At 48.2% G+C, this 16,311-nt stretch overlaps 1 protein-coding gene across 1 annotated transcript in view; it reads left to right on the top strand.

Annotated features, from left to right (window-relative positions):
* Positions 1 to 596: 596 nt before the first annotated feature.
* PREP (prolyl endopeptidase) overlaps positions 597 to 16,311 on the top strand; it is a 125,849-nt gene continuing 110,134 nt past the window's right edge. Inside the window, exons 1-2 of the mRNA XM_056125017.1 lie at positions 597 to 939; positions 7,585 to 7,659. Coding sequence (XP_055980992.1) covers positions 895 to 939; positions 7,585 to 7,659 — 120 coding nt within the window. The 5' untranslated portion in view covers positions 597 to 894. The remainder of the gene's footprint in view (positions 940 to 7,584; positions 7,660 to 16,311) is intronic.

Below are 16,311 nucleotides of genomic sequence, written 5' to 3'. Positions count from 1 at the left end.
AAAAAGACAGGATTTTGTTTATTTGAGGTCCTTCCTCTCCTAGAGACCCCGGACCGTTTCATTCTTAGCTCTGGTTCCAAATAAACCGTCCTTCCCTTTGGCTCTAGTGCAAGTGAATTGGATCTCCTCCCCCTGACCTCGCCGAAGTTCGGCGGTTTGCTCCCCCAAGGCAAGAAGAAAGGGCAGATGAAATTTCCCCTTTCGCCCCTAAGTAGGCAAATTCTGCAGCGGATCCTCCTGGAGGGAGGCTCGGGTGGCGGTCGAGGGGGCAAGAAGGAGGCCAGCAGACGCCGGCGGGGATCGGGGTGGGGGGTGGGGTGGCAGGGAGGGAGGCTGTGCGAGTCGACCTCTGAGCTTGTCCCGCCTGAGCTCGGCGAGGTCCCGCCCGGCAGCAGAGGGGCCCGTCGGCGGCGGTCTCGGGCCCACGGTTACGGACCCGGCTGCGGCCCCGAGCCAGCCCGAGGCTCCCAGCGGCGGCGCCGGCGCTCCGGGGTGCAGCGGGCCGTGGCCCAGGGGGGTGCGGGCGGAGTCGCGCCCCGGCTTGCAGAGCTCTGCGCCGGGGGAGCGAGCGCGCGGGGTGCGCGGTGCCCGGAGGTTGCTGCACTCCGGCGCTACTGCAGAGGGAGCTGTCCAGCCAGGTTGCTCCGCCGCAGACGGAGCCCCGCTCCCTCTTGCTGCTGCCGCCGCCGCTGCTGGGCCCGCCCGCCGAGGAGGGGCTCTCGGCCCGCGCCGACAGCTGCTTCCTGCTTCCAGCACGGCCGCGCCGCCGAGCAGCTCGTGCCCAGCCCCGGCCGCCCGCTCAGCTCCGCGCCCGCCGCCGCCGCTCCCCGCGCCCAGCCCGGCCCGCTCGCGTCTGCCCCGGGAACCCGCGCCCCGCACGGTCCGCCCCTGGCCATGCTGTCCTTCCAGTACCCCGACGTGTACCGCGACGAGAGCTCCGTGAGTAGCAGCCCTGCCAGCCCTCGCCACCGCCCTCCGGCGCCACCTCGCCGGGTGGGCGCCGCGTGCTCGGCCGCCGCCCCGCGCCCGCTCCCCACCTTGGCCGCCTGCGCCCCCCCCCCCCCCGCCCAGCCGCCCGCCCGAGCGCGCTCCCCCACCCCCCACCCCCCGGCGTCCCTCCCCTCCTCCTCCTCCTCCTCGGCCTTTGTTTGGGAGAAGCGGGCTGGGGGAGGGGGGGCGCGGGGCTCCTCCCGCGCCGCCGCCCGAGACCACCCCCCCACCCCCACCTCCGTGGCCGCCGCCTCCCGGCTTTTCTTGCCGGCGGCCGAGCCTGGGCCACGCGTGGCCGCCGCCGCCGCCGCTGCCGCCGAGAGCCCGCGGGGTCCGCCGGGGCACACGCCCCGGGGAGGAGCGCGCGTGCAGAAAGGAGTGGGCTCACGGAGCGTTTTCTTTTTTTCTTTCTCTTCGGGCTCCTGGCTGACATAGCGTGGCAGGAGCCCGCGTGCCCGGGAAGCAACCCAGGGAGAGACAAAAGCAAACTTTTGCAACTTAACACATGGTTAATTTTTTTTTTAAACGCTTTAGAGTGCAAGTTCATTCATTGCATTCGGAAAAGGTGTGTACCTGGGGGAGCCACCCCAGTCCCTACATCCGGTGTTGGGCTTGGAGGGGAGCGCCCCCCCCCCCCGTAGGGAAGATGCCAGGACCAACCTGGCCATGGGGGTAGGTGGAGCCGAGACCCCTCCTCGGCGTGACCCAAGCCGTCCCAAGTTTTCCCCAAACACACGGAAGCCCGGGGGAGGTTCCTTGATGCCTCTTAATAGGAGGCTTTAGAAGGCAGAGGAATGACCTTTCTTGCAGATTTGTGCCACCATTTATCTTAAGTTGTAGGAGAACAGCAAGTAACCGTGGAGATCTGGTGGGCAGGATTCTGGGCAAACACCCTTTTTTTTTTTTAAGTGTGGAAAAATTCATTTGGCGTGTTAAGAGCTGGAATGAATCCAAATGTTGTGGGCATGATTCTCTTAGGACCAGCCAAATTTCTCAGATTGCTTAGAAAATCAGAATGAAAATATTTTTGTGTAACATAGGTGTGTGTGTTGGGTTTGACCCAGCTTATGCCAAAAAGTCTGTACTTGAAAGCTCACCTTTCTTTCTAGTAAAGGGGGGGTTGAAGGCTTCAGCATTAAGACTGAAGGGACACGGTGGCACTCTGGGACCATCCCAGGGCCATCTGGCCACTGGGGTTTCTTGGTCTATTTGCTGCTTTTTTGCATTCATCTAATAGCGTCTGCAACTGCTACTTGTGGTTAAAATCGTGGTTTCTTTGTACCTGGGTGGAAGGTGATCCTGCCTAGTGGAGACTGGAAAGCTAGTTCCGGTTGTGTCATCCTGTATCTGGATGCCCTTTGACCCTTTGAAATACCTGTCCTAGGGTATTTTCCCATGTATGAAATTTTAGAAGGCATATGCCTCGGAGAGCCTGGCAAGCTACCAAGAGTATCCCGCCCACATGGGCAGAGCCTGGCAAGCTCTCCATGGCATATTCAATATGCCAAAACCAGTAACTATAACAGGTCTCATTCCCCTGACCCTGAAAGAGCCTCCAGTCATTGGGAAAGACAAGTAAGGGGAGGCTGCTAAAATCTCAGGGCTGGGACAAATAGATACCTTACTGGCACCCGCTTGAGTAAATCTATGAACAACAGGATGACAGTGATACAGTGACAGTGATAAAATTTTAGAGCTGGCTTAGCTCAGCTCCACCTTCTGGCTTCTTCAGTAAGACCCTCTAGCCTCAGTCCTTCATTCCTCCAATGCTCCAGGTCTGCAGAGCACCAGACTTTGATCACAGGAGGAGGTTAAGTGTCTCTTTGGGTACTTGAGGATCTGTGAATTTTCAGGCTAGGTAAAAATAGAAATTATTCTGTGGTATGATAAGTTCAGTTTTAGATTTGGGGAGCCGGGGTATGGTGGGTGAGGGGGATGCTTTCTGCTTCGGTTTTTTTCTCTCCTCTGGGTACCAAAGTCCTGTAGTTCACTCGTCTGTTTTATAAATCCTGAAGGGGTTGAGTGAAGATTTTTATGAATGTGTCATCGGGATGATGAGCCATGAACTCGGAGAGGTATACTGTGAATTTTAATACTCTAGTTCCTTCCTAATACTCACTCAAGAAATCATGAGAACTATAAGCCTCAGGGCCACAGGACAGTCTTTGCTGGACTGAGCCCTTGGGATCCTTATTATACTTATTATACTTATTACCACAGCCCTGATAGCCTACATCATGGGCTCTCTATTTCCACTCTCGGTTCCTGATGCTCAACCCTGGCTTTAGGCCTCTTTTCAAATTGTAGCCTAGATTTTTAGGAGGGGTATGTCTCTGCAGCAGATCTTGGAGATTCCCCATAGCTGGGAGCAGCTTTCTGCCCTGGACTCGCTGTCTCCCAAACAGGACCTTGCTAGCCTGGTTGATATAGCCCTTCCCTCTGGAGCCAAAATTTGCAAACCATGATACTTCTTGGACCCTGCCATTATCCATCTCCAGAGATGCTGCTGTCAGGAAATTCAGACCTGGCAATACAGGTTAAAAGAATCTGTCTGGATTGCAGAGATAATACAATGGGTGGGGCGCTTGGCTTGCGTGTGGTTGACCTGGATTCAATCCCTGGCAACCCATAAGGCCCACCGAGCCCATGAAGCGTGATCGCTGAGTGCAGGTTTAGGAGTAAGCCCTAAGCACCACCAGGTGTGGCCTCAAAGCAAGACAGAGAATCTAAGGTGTCTGTTGGATGATAGGAGAATTTACTGAATGGGATTAATTTATATCCAAGGGAATAGAGGATAGGTGAATTGAACTTGGAAGTTGACCATTTGGTTAAGGTAAAAAGTGTATTCCTGGCTGCTCTGTCACAGAAATAAAGCCATTAGTTAAGCAGGCCTGGACTGGGTGGAATTGGATTCTCATTTGCTTGCAGGATGGCAGGAAGGCCACTGTGTCTAGAGCAATTTGGGTGGGTTAGCTGGCATGGGGGACCGGAAATGAAGAAAAGCGGGGCCAGGTGTGGTGGGCCTGCATGCCACAGGCTTAAGTCTCCCTCTTTCCTGAAAGTCACTACAGGCAAAAGATGAATTGTCAACAGTGCCTTATTTGAATTCTAGTTTTAAAGAGACTTGGGGGCCATGAGGGCTTATTTGTAGGTTGATAACCCATGAGAGCATCAGATACTACACAGCTTGAGTTTTGGGGATGTGGCAAAGACCAACCCATTTATAGGCTTCCGTGTTTTGTTTTTTGTCTTGTATTTTGCCTTTTGGGTCACACCGGCAATGATCAGGGGTTGCTCCAGGCTCTGTACTCAGGAACTACTACTGGTGGTGCTGGGGGACCATATGGGATGCTGGGAATCGAACCCCGGTCGGCCGCATGCAAGGCAAATGCCCTACCCACTGTGCTCCAGCTCCCTAAGCTTCTGTTTTGTGAAAGAAACATTGGCCCTTGGAATTGATTGAAGATTGTCCTGGAATTCCTTTCTAGTCCTGGCTTAAAATGCAGTCTGGGCAGTGATGCTGGTTCAGAGGGGGTGGCATTTCCCTCAGAGTAAACCACCCGGGGAGGGGAAGCATGTGGAGGTCCAGCTGGGATCTCAGGCTGGGCCACCTGGCCCAGCTTGTGAACCAGAAGTTAAGTCCTTGGGCTTGAGGTCGGCTTAGGGTGGATCACAGATTTTCTGTTACTAATCATCTGTGTTTGCAAATCGCGCTCTCTCTCTAGCTTCAATCTCCTTGTCTGGCAGAAATGTTAGTAATAACCTTACCTCGAGGAACTGATGAGATGTGTCTGAAGTCTCTGGTACTGTGCTTGCTAGCTAACCGTGATCGTTGGGTAAACAGCAAAAGAGGGGTCTTTATCTGGATTAGCCTCTCTGAATTGTATCCTGCCAGTGCGTGGGTTTCATCCAGTCTCGCAGGGCTTCCAAGCATCAGGACAACAGTGTGAATATTCAATACATGTTCGTGGCTTTGGGTCTGGCGCTTGGCAACACCTTCACTTAGTCATGAAACTAGCATTTCAGTTCATCTTTTCCACTAAGTCTCTGGATGTGTCTGAGTTTTAGTAACATCATCATCAAGGAACATTTGTAAAAGCATCTGATCCATCCCTTCCAAGGAGTATTTGGGAACAAATTATTGGAATTGTTTTCAGTCCCTGCCCTGGCTCAGACAGAGACGAGGTCCCGCTTTTTTTTTTTTGCCATCTCATGCCCCTGAAAAGGTTGGATTGGGAGAGACTTTGTGACTTGAAACATTTTCTAATTTTTGTGTGTGTGTGTTCAGGAAGAGGTGGTTATTTGGAGCATATTTTATACCACTTCAAAGTGTGCAAAATGCAAAAGACTTGCAGATGAGAAAAAATGATAGAAAGCTTTCAGTCAGTGACAGCAATCAAACAGGATTCAGGAAGGTTTTTTGAGGAAGGATGGAAAGAATGTTATCTTATGAGGATTCCTCAGGAGCATTTTCAGCCTGGTCTTCGCCACCTTCTGTTTGTCTCAGTTGTTTCGAGTGAGACCAGTTCCTGGGTGTTGCAGAGTTAGCTTCTCATTTTTCCAGTTGTGCCATTCCCCAAGAGTCCATGAAACTGCCTGCGGATGAGGCAGCTGCAAGGTCCTTGCAAAGCCTGGTCCTTTGAACCTGGTTTTCAGTGAGACCGGACTCACACTGGTGTTTTCCCCAGCACTAGAAACAGCACCTGGGGCTTCCTTTCTCCAGGTGCATGCTGACTGTTCTTAGAGAAGAGCTTGTGCCTTCCGGTATTATAGAACAAGGAGTCACTGAAACTTCAGCTGACGGAGCTTATAGTGCAGCAGGTAGGGCATTTGCTTTTCATGCACCAACCTGGGTTCCATCCCCAGCACCCATAGGGTCCCCTAAGCACTGCTGCAAGTGATTCCTGAGTGCAGAACTGAGAATGAGCCCGGAGCAGCATAACTGGATGTGACCCAAACATCTTCCTTCTCCCCTCCCCCCCCCCAAAAAAGTGAAACTTTAGCCCAGATGCAAATCATCCTCCTAGTCACTTTACATGAGAAGCCTTAATGGAGGAGGTCACCACTCCCCAGGCGGTCCCTGGAGGCTGTCCCCACTTGCTTGGGGGACCCTGTGGGCCTGGGAATGCTGGGAATGGTCCCATGTGCAGTGTGTGGTCTGGCCCTTTGAGCCATTTCCCTGACCCTAATTTACAGAGTTGATTGGAAAGACCATATCAGTGGGGTTTCACTTAATGAGATTAATGCTGATAATATGGAGTGGAGAGGTCTTTTTTTTTTTTTTTGACCACACCTGGTGATGCTCAGGGGTTAGGTTAGTGCACTTAGGAATTACCACTGGTGGTGCTCAGGGGAACAACCATATGGGATGACAAGGATGGCAAGGCAAATGCTCTACCTGCTGTACTGTCTCTCCGGCCCTTTGAGTGGAAAGGTCTTGTAATGATTTTTTTCTTTGGGTAATTTCTTTAAGCACAGTCACTGGGGAATGTTAGTTCCCACTTGGTCTTTCAGACTGTCTCCTAGGCCAGGTGTGGGAGTTGGTGCTTTTCAGAGATCTCTGGTTGGTTTTGATGCTGGTGCCTCATGGGATCTGATTTTCGCTCAGCTCCCATGTGAAGACTGTAGGCTTATTTCTTGAATATCAGGATAATCTGGGTGATGTCTAAATACCTCGTTTTATTTATTTTTTATTTTTTATTTTTTGGAGGGGCACACCTGGCCCCATGAAACAGTGAAAGAGAGGGGCTGAAGAGATAATACAGTGGATAGGACACTTGCTTTGCATGTAGCTGACCTGGACTCAATCCCTGGCACCCCCATATGGTCCTCAAGACCTGTCAGGAGTGATCTCTGAGTGCAGAAGAGCCCGGAATAAGCCCTGAACATCACTGAGTGTCCCATCCTCCCTCCTCCCCAACTAAAAAGGAACAGTGAATATACAAAGGGGAAGAAAGGTTCTGGCATCGTTTATCTGCTATTTCAGCTGATGTCAGTTAGAATTTTTATGCTACATGTTAGCAGCTTGCCTGAAGGCAGCTTAGACTGAAAGGTAAAAAAAATGGTCTCTGTGTACTCTCAGGTGATTTTCTGATCACTGGCAAGACTGGAAAGCTGAGCACATGCATGGTGGATCCTGCACAGGCAGCCCCTGTGTTGTGCTCTGCTCCGCCCTGGCAGTCTTTCTCTGTCTTCTCAGATCTCCAGTGAAAACATTTTTTCTCATCGATGGTGCTTTGACTCCTCTGAAATCTGGCCAGCTTTGGTTCTGGGGGCACTTGGAACAGATGTGCCAGTGTGTCAAATTTTTTTTTTTAACTATCCTTTTTTCTTTCTTCCTTTTTTTTTTTTTCTTTTCGAGTCACACCCAGTGATGCTCAGGGGTTACTTCTGGCTCCGCACTCAAGAATTACTCCTGGCGGTGCTTGGGGGACCATCTGGGATGCTGGGAATCGAACCCAGGTCGGCTGCGTGCAAGGCAAACACCCTACCCGCTGTACTATCACTCTGGCCCCGACTTATCCTTTTTCTATTTCTTCATCATGTTCAGGAGTGGAATGCTAACGATCTGATACCACATTCTGTCTTCTGCAGGTACAGGATTACCATGGGCATAAGATCCCTGACCCTTACGCATGGCTCGAAGACCCTGACAGTGAGCAGACAAAGGTATTTGGGGCTTGGAATCCGAGATAAGGCCGGGTAGCAGCACCTTGCTCTCTACTTCCAGACCTCTCGCTTCTCCTCCTTGATATGCTGCTGAGGGTTGCCACCATTTTATGTCAGATGATTCATGGGGAAAAGAGGAAAGCGTTTCTTTGTTGTTGTGATGGTAGTTGCTGTTCAGAGAAGATCACATAACTGTTTTCAGTGACATTTATGGTATATTTGAACTGAAAATGTTAGAAAGAAAAACAATTGATTTTTTTTTTTTAATATTTTATTTATTTATTTGTTTGCTTTTTTGGGTCACACCCAGCGATGCACAGGGGTTACTCCTGGTTCATTCACTCAGGAATTACTCCTGGCCATGCTCGGGGGACAATATGGGGTGCTGGGAATCAAACCAGGGTCGGGTCGCATGCAAGGCAAACGCCCTACCTGCTGTGCTATCACTCCAGCCCTGATTTTTTTTTTTTTTAACTAAAGGAAATTAAAAACTTAGGAGAAAAGTCGTGTGAAGGGGAAGAAAATGCCTGAAACATTTTTTTTGCAAAGGGAAGAAATTCCTACATGTTAAACAAATACAGGTTTGAACTAAATGCTGGTCTTCGATTGCTTAATAATTTTAATGCAGCAAATATAAAACAAATGATAAGAATGGTCTTGTATAGAAATAAAGAGGTGTAGGCAGAATTTTCTGCCCGATCTGCAAACATAAAGCTTTCCTGTTCTTTTAGAGAAACATTACATCTTAACCAAAGTCTCATTTCGTGAATGAAGTTATGTTTATGTGCCATGGCCCTCAGTTTTTTTTTCCTCTTTGAAGTGTTCAGGACTTAATATTGTGAGGGTCGTGATTTAAAAACGTAGTATGTGGTCAGCTAAATTCATTTGATTGAGGGATTTTTGTTCCTTTGATCTTGTCAAGTTCCTTGACTCTTTATAATCATGTTTAGATATTAATACATGTTAAAGAACATGCATATAGGTTTTGATACAGTCATCATGATAGACGTGTACCTCAACTGCTTGAGGAGCCTGTTGAAAAAAATTAAAAATTTTTTTATCTATTTTTATTTTTATTTTTTTGTTTTGGCTTTTTGGGTCACACCCGGCAATGCTCAGGGGGTTACTCCTGGCTGCACTCAGGAATTACTCCTGGCGGTGCTGGGGGACCATATGGGATGCTGGGAATTGAACCTAGGTTGGCCGCGTGTAAGGCAAACACCCTACCCTCTATGCTATCACTCTAGCCCCTCTATTTTTTTTTTTTATCTTTTTTAGAAAAAGAGAACTTACATGGATTCTAATGGTTTCTCGTGCCTGTGACTTAGCTCCTCCCCTGTCTTGTGTCTGTTGCCTCCATCCCTCCCACTCTGCCTCCAGAATAACTAGCTCAGGTTTACAGCGCAGTTCCGATGAGCCAGGAAAGTGTTCTCTCCTCCTGTGGACCTGACCAAAGGAATTGGGCTTGTCCCTTTCCCACTAATCCCACAACCCTCATCCCAGACTCCCTAATCAATAGTATTGGCAGATTTCATTCCTTCCCCATGCTTGGGAAAGAACTGATAAGGAAAGGAATGGGGCGAAGGGCTCAGGCACAGTGCTCTCCGGAAGAGGAGAAACGAGAGGCAAAAAAGAGGTTCTTCTGCTCAGATAAATCCAGGTCATGTCCCTCTTCCTTTGTTTCGACATATTTGCTTGCTGCCTTTTCCTTACCCCTCACCAGTTCTTTCTAAGAATTTCTCCTCCTTTGTCCGTTGTCGTGGCTCTTCAACGCGTCTATACTCAGTTTCGCCTTTTGGAGATCTCCTGTCTATTCATTTTCTTTTTTTCCCTCTAATTTCCTTCAGGAAAGATAAATTGGTGAGAACATCAGCATTTTGGGTTTTCGTTTTTCTTTTTTTAAAAATACTGAGTTGTGGAGAAAGGTGAGTCAAGATACTCAAGTGAGAAGCATTTAGTTACCTTTGGGAGCAGACGGGGGCTGTAGAGTGGCAGGGAAGGCTGGGAGGGGCAGGGGTGGGGCTCTGGCTCTGCCATAAATGTCCTTATAGGCCAAGTGGAGAGAGGGATGTTCTGGGCTTAGAGAGGCACAGGCAGCTTTGGAATCTGGGATGGAGGGAAAGCACCAGGGGAGGCATGGAGTTCCCCTGCAGCTCTTGGAAACTGGCTGCAGGTACCGTCTGTGATGATTGTGTTGTCTGAAGTATCGGGTACAACCTGGACTTAGTCCACCTTTGATGATAATTGAGTGATTCGGCAATGTCAGAGTGCCAGGGTGCCTTTTTATGTGTTAACGATTATACTCCTTGCTGTTCCTTAATTGATAATGACTAGATTTCTGGATGCCAAGCCACTTATTAGTGGATGAGACTTTGCTAATTAATGATCTTGCACTCGGTGTTTGTCAGAAGCTAATGATACTGGAGTATAGACTCTTATTTTCGTTGGTATTGGAAAGCTTCTCTTGAAGGCTAAAACTGTGTGCCAGGCACTTTCTGGTAGCTTTAGATACCCTCCTATTCAGTTCTCAAACTCTAAATGAGATCTTATGATCATTGTTGTACAGATGAAGAAAGTGAGGAACTCATAGGTTTAAGACCACTAAACTTGGAGCCAGGAGTGTAACCCAAGTTGTTATCAACTTCACTTTTTTTTTTTTTTTTTGGTTTTTGGGTCACACCCGGAGATGCTCAGGGGTTATTCATGGCTCATGCACTCAGGAATTATTCCTGGCGGTGCTCGGGGGACCATATGGGATGCTGGGAATCGAACCTGGGTGGGCTGTATGCAAGGCAAACACCCTACCTACTGCGCTATTGCTCCAGCCCCCAAATTAAAAAAAAAAATAAGAAAAAACAAAAAAACTATAATAGTAGCTTTGAGTTGCAGGCTGAAGGAAGGATATATTCCTGTCTCACCTCTCAGGAGACCTTGTTGTAAAGTGAACGTAAAGTGAATGTGAGCTGGCCCCCCACTCCCCTGCTGACTGACTGTTCGGCCCCTCAGCCCCTCCCTCCCCCCACCCCCCCCCCCCCCCCCCCGCCCGCAACTGCCACACTCTCCATTGCTCTGTCCTCAGGCTTGCCGCTGACAAGGCTCTGCTGTCATGTGGCATCTGGGGGTTCAGATTCTGCTCTCAGTGTGATTCTCTAATGAGAGCGACAAAGATATTTCCTTCTGGTGGCTTTAGCACATATATAGGGGTGTGTTAGTCTTAAAGAGGGGAGACTCTTCACCTAGCTTCCAAAACAGAAAACAAAGCTGTGGTTACCTTTCCAGGTGAAAACTAGTCAGGAAGGGAGGACCTTTGGCAACTCTTTTACACCGAGATCTGAAATGTTGCCATTGGGAGGTCTTTGATTTTTGTCTAGCGTGGTGATTCCCAGAGCCTGTGATCCTGTGATGCTACCCTCTTGCCCCCCCCCCCCCAACACCCACACCTGCACCCACACACCTGGTACAGGAATGATCCAGGGCAGGGATGTGGGAGTAACCTCAGGTGTGATCGGGACCATTTTCTGTTTGTTCACTTAAAGAAGGTAGATTCCAGAGGGGCACAGAGAGATTTCTGAAAATGAAGTGTGGTAGGCCAGATACGTTTGAAAGCTTACAGCCTAACATCTAATGTAGGTCATCCATTTCTGACTCCCCAGCACTTAAGACTTTATCCTTTACATAGTATGAAAACAGATTTGTAACTTAAAAAATTCTCAGAAACAGTTGTGGGGCGTTGAATCTGGGTAAATCCTTTCAAGCTATCAAAGCCAGCATGACTTGTTTTATAGCAGATGCAGGAATCTACACAACTCAGTTGAGTCTGAGATAAAACTAATTGAGAGAGAGAGATGAAACAGTTTGTCAGGACTGCTCAGTAGATAATGTATATCTGCTTCATAATTTTTCAGTAGCCACATTGAAAAAAAGTAAAAAGAAGCAGGTGGAATTGTACTATATTTTGCTTAATAAAGTGTGCTCAAAATATTGCTATTTCATATAATTAACGTAAATTATCTTTAATATATTTACCTTATTTTTTTTCTAAAATCAGGTCTGTATTTTATACTTTTAGCATGCATCAGTTTAGATCAGCCATGTTCAGGCACTTAGTTAGGCATAGGTGACTGGTAGCTGCCGTGTTTGCAATGAATTTAGGACTAGTCTTTCTTGTGAATACAGTTGTAAAGATTACAAAGTCAGCAGTCATTTTAAAAAAATATCAGAATTTATCACAAGAATTTAGAATGGGTCACCATTAATAGATTAAAGCTCTTTGATTATCCTAATGTTAAAAAAGAATTTAAAGAAAATCCAAGACCTACAGTAGAAATAACATAGCTTTAGTGTGATGGCAGCGATCATTCAAAGCAGTTTAAAGTACTAGGCTAAAATGTCCCTGTCAGTACTTCTTTAATATGTTTGCAAACCTTTGAACTTTGAACAGTTCAGTAGAACATAAACTAAATTTTGAGGAGAAAAATTCATCACTAATTATAAATTATATGACTAGATGACATAAGGGAAATAAGTGAAAATTAGAATTAATGAGTACAATAAAGTGAGTAGGTAGAAAATAAACATGCAGTCAGAAGCACTTGTATTCTGCATTAATCATGGAACTTAATCCTGCCTGATAGTAACAATAAAGAAAGCAAATACTTGAGATAGAGGAAGACCTTATAAGACTACAGGAAAAATAATGTTACTTCAAAATAAGGTCTAGCAATGTGCTCTTTGGGGAGGGGGGTATTAGTTATAACTGAAAAATTAAAAGAAACTTTACTTGATACAAAAGTGCAGTTTTAAGGAGAACATGGTGACTTTTCTTGAGGAAGCAGAAGATGATCTATTAAAATAAAGGCCTATAGATGGAAAAAAAGGTGCATGCTGTGTAGGCCAGCTGGGTGATTGGAGGGAAAGGGACATTGTTAGCGGGAAGGGGACACTGGTGAAGGGATTGGTGTGGAACATTGAGTTCCCCAAACTCAACTATGAATAACTTTGTGAATCATGATGCCTCAAAAGGAAAAAAAAAAGATGATGAAGAAGGTGGCAGCAAGAAGAGATAAGGAACAATTGAGCGGTTGAACTTGACTGGGTAGGTGAGTCTGAAGGCATCAGGGCTGGATAGGAGTTGCAGAGATTATATATTGAAGGCAAGTAATGTTGGAAATAACACAGTCACATTTAAGTGTTTGATCACCCTGGCTGCCTTAGAGGGAAAGACTGTTAAGGTAAAAGTAGTGTTCTGGTGGGGGGAGGAGATGGTAGTGGAGGGGAATGATACTATAGCAGGTAGGGTGTTTGCATGGCATTTGTCTTGCATGCAGCGGACCTGAGTTCAGCCCCCTGCACCCTGTGTGGTCCTCCGAGCCTGCCAGGAATAACCGCACCAGGTGTGGTCCCAAAACAGAGTGGCATTGTGGGGTGGGATAGATGGGTATAGTATATGAGCATATGGTACAGGTCACATGTCTAGCTTGTCTGAGAACCTGAGTTTGATCCCCAGCACTGATCTTCATCCTGCTCTGTCTGACCCTAGTGGGCCCAGAGCATGCCAGGAGTGAGAGATACTCTAGAACCATGGAAAGGCCAGCCCAGATGGAAGATGACAGTAGAGGTGGCAGGCATGAAAGGGGGCCCCAGTTATGAGTGTATTTTTTTTTTAATTTGTTTTTTGGCCCACATCCAGAAATACTCAAGGGTTACTCCTGGCTCTGCATTTAGGAATTATTCCTGGCAGTGCTCAGAGGACCATATGGGATGCCAGGATTGAATCCAGGTCGACCCTGTGCATTGGCAAGTGCCCTACCTGCTGTACTATCTCTCTGTCCCCTATGAGTGTAATTTGAAGGTAGAACTGAGAAGAATTTGATGATTGACAAGAATGTCTGGAGCAAGAAAAAAAAATTTACAGGGTGGTGGTTTGGGGAGATGGTACAGCAGTCAGGCGTTTGCCTTGCATGTGACCACTCTCAGTTCTAATCCCAGCACCACATAGGGAGCTCTGAGCACTGCCAGAGTGATTCCTGAGCGCAGAGCCAGGAGTAAACTCTGAATGTGGCCTCATTCCTCCTGGACCCCCTGCCACTCTCCTGAAATAGACTCTAAAGATTAATTACAAACATGCAAAAGTCCTCAGGGTGGAATATGAAGTGAATCAAGGTCGCCTGATCACAGTGCTCCGAAGGGTCCGGACTCTCACATCTCACCCTACATTTGTTAAAATTATTCTCGGAGAGTTTGTGTGGACACAGAAACTAAACAGAAATGGGAAGCTCTGGGTTTGAAGCACTTCAGATATCTTCTGTCTCACAATGGAGATGTTACTCGTGCCTGCTCGAGCAAATAACAACGGGAGGACAGTGCTACAGTGCTACAATAGACTCTTGTTACGGGGCGGGTTGCCTTCCCACGCAGTGCTTAGGGGTCTGGGGGGCTACTGCTGATACTCAGCAAATTGGGCCATCAATTCAGTGTGGGGATAGAGGATGCGGTGCTGCTTGGGCCCTACAGTGCTAGGATTATGACCTGGGTCTCCAGGATTATACCTAGCAGTGCTTGGGGAGGGAGTGAGGTATGTCTGTGTGTGGGGGGGTGGGGAGGGAGGAACACCACGTGATGCCAGGGTTTGAACAGGGTCAGCTGCATGCAAGACACTTGCCTTAATCTTTGTTCTCTCTCTGACCCAGTATAATGCACACTTTTCTTTCTTTTTATTTTGACAGGGGAGGGGGACACCCAGCAGTGCTCAGTGCTCACCTGTGGCTCTGTGCTCAAGGAGCACTCCAGATGGGGGTTGGAGTCTATATGAGATGCCAGGGATCAAACCTGGGACCGTGTCTAGTCATTTTTGGGAGGGAGTGGGGGATGGGTACTCCTTGTGATGCTTAGGGCTGATTCCTGATGGGCTCCAGGGGAACACAAGGGATGCTGAGGACCAAATACAGGTTGGTGTCAGGCAAGGCAAGTGCCCTACCCACCGTACTGTCGCTCTGTCCCTTCCCTGCTGCAAGTTCTCTCGAAGGGTGTGAACCAGGGTGCAGTCTCACCAGTCTAAGTAGGTCACCAGGGAAACCTTGGCAGTTTTTGACATAAGGTGCCAGAGGCGGAGGTAGGGTGTCATTAAAAGTGATGGGAGAATCTAACTAACAGGTCCCTACAGGCGCCCCTTTCTTCCCTCTCAACAGGCATTTCCAACTTGCTCTTTGCAGGTCAGGAGGGAACTTTTCTTTTCTTTTTTTTTTTTTTTTGGTTGTTGTTGTTTGGGTCAACCCCGGCAATGCTCAGGGATTACACCTGGCTCTGCACTCAGGAATTACTCCTGGCAGTGCTTGGGGGACCATATGGGATGCTGGGAATTGAACCCAGGTCGGCTGTGTGCAAGGCAAAGGCCCTACCTGCTGTGCTAAGGCTCCATCCCCAGGAGGGGACTCTAAGGAAGCTGATTAGACCGCCGTGTTTTAACTCCATGAGCACTGGAGAAGTCCCCTAATAACAAGACTCTGACCCCACCCTGACATTAGCATGCATGCAGCCGACTCCATCCCTCTTCACTTTTCTGAAATGTTCTCAAGTGCACCTGTTTCCCATGACCAACAGGTGAACCCCACGGCCCACACTGTCTTTCTTTGCCTTCTGTATTCTGTCTGTTGGCCCCTGGAGATGGGCCCCACTGGGATCGTCTCTGGGATCTTCCCATCTCTCTCTCTTTGGCCCGTCCATAAATGCCCCCTTGATGGAGCTGGACCACCTTCCTCTAGTCCCGTCTCCCCTCAGTGAAGACCATCCTCTTCACCAGCAGCGTTCTTAGAATTTTAGTCACCATGCATTACAGTATCGTTAACGGTAGGGTTCTAGGCATGCACACAATGTTTAAATTCTACACCCTCCACCTGAGTGACTGCTTTCCTCCACTCAGTGTCCCTTCTGAAATCTCTCTGCCTCCTGACCCTGTAGTTCCGCTGCCATGGTAAGCTCAGTTCTGTAAAACCAGTTCTCTGTTGCATCTGGCCATTTGTTCCTTATTCCCATACTGTGCTTCTATCCATCCCCCATTGAGAGAGACCATTCCCTCTCCTGGCTGACATCACTTGGCATGATACTCTTCACTTCCATTCATGTAGCAGAAAATAGCATGGTTTTTCCATTTATCCTAGGTGAGTGGTAGTGTATCTGTGCCATTGTTTCTTTATCCAATCATGAACATTGGGTTGTTTCTTGAACACTGGGGTTGTTTCCAGATTTTGGCTCTTGTAAATAGTGCTGCAGTTAGGAATTTGGATGATTTTTTTTTAATAGGGCCTGGAGCGATAGCACAGCGGGTATGGTGTTTGCCTTGCACACGGCTGACCCAGGTTCAATTCCTCTGCTCCTCTCGGAGAGCCCGGCAGGCTACCGAGAGTATCCTACCTGCACGGCAGAGCCTGGCATGCTCCCCGTGGCGTATTTGATGTGCCGAAAACAGTAACAAGTCTCACAATGGAGTCATTACTGGTGCCCGCTCAAGCAAATTGATGAACAGTGGGAGGCAGTGCTCCAGTGTATGCCAGTCTCACTGGCGTGAGATCTAGCTCATGTTTTGATATGCATTTCCTTGATGTAAGTGACCTAGGGCATTTCTTTTTTTCCCCATATGTATGGCTATCAGTACAT

This window comes from Sorex fumeus, unplaced genomic scaffold (genome assembly GCF_029834395.1).
Source record: "Sorex fumeus unplaced genomic scaffold, SorFum_2.1 ptg000054l, whole genome shotgun sequence".
Taxonomy (NCBI): Eukaryota; Metazoa; Chordata; class Mammalia; order Eulipotyphla; family Soricidae; genus Sorex; species Sorex fumeus.
Note: the sequence above shows the minus strand (reverse complement) of the source record. Positions and strands in the feature narration are given on the sequence as shown.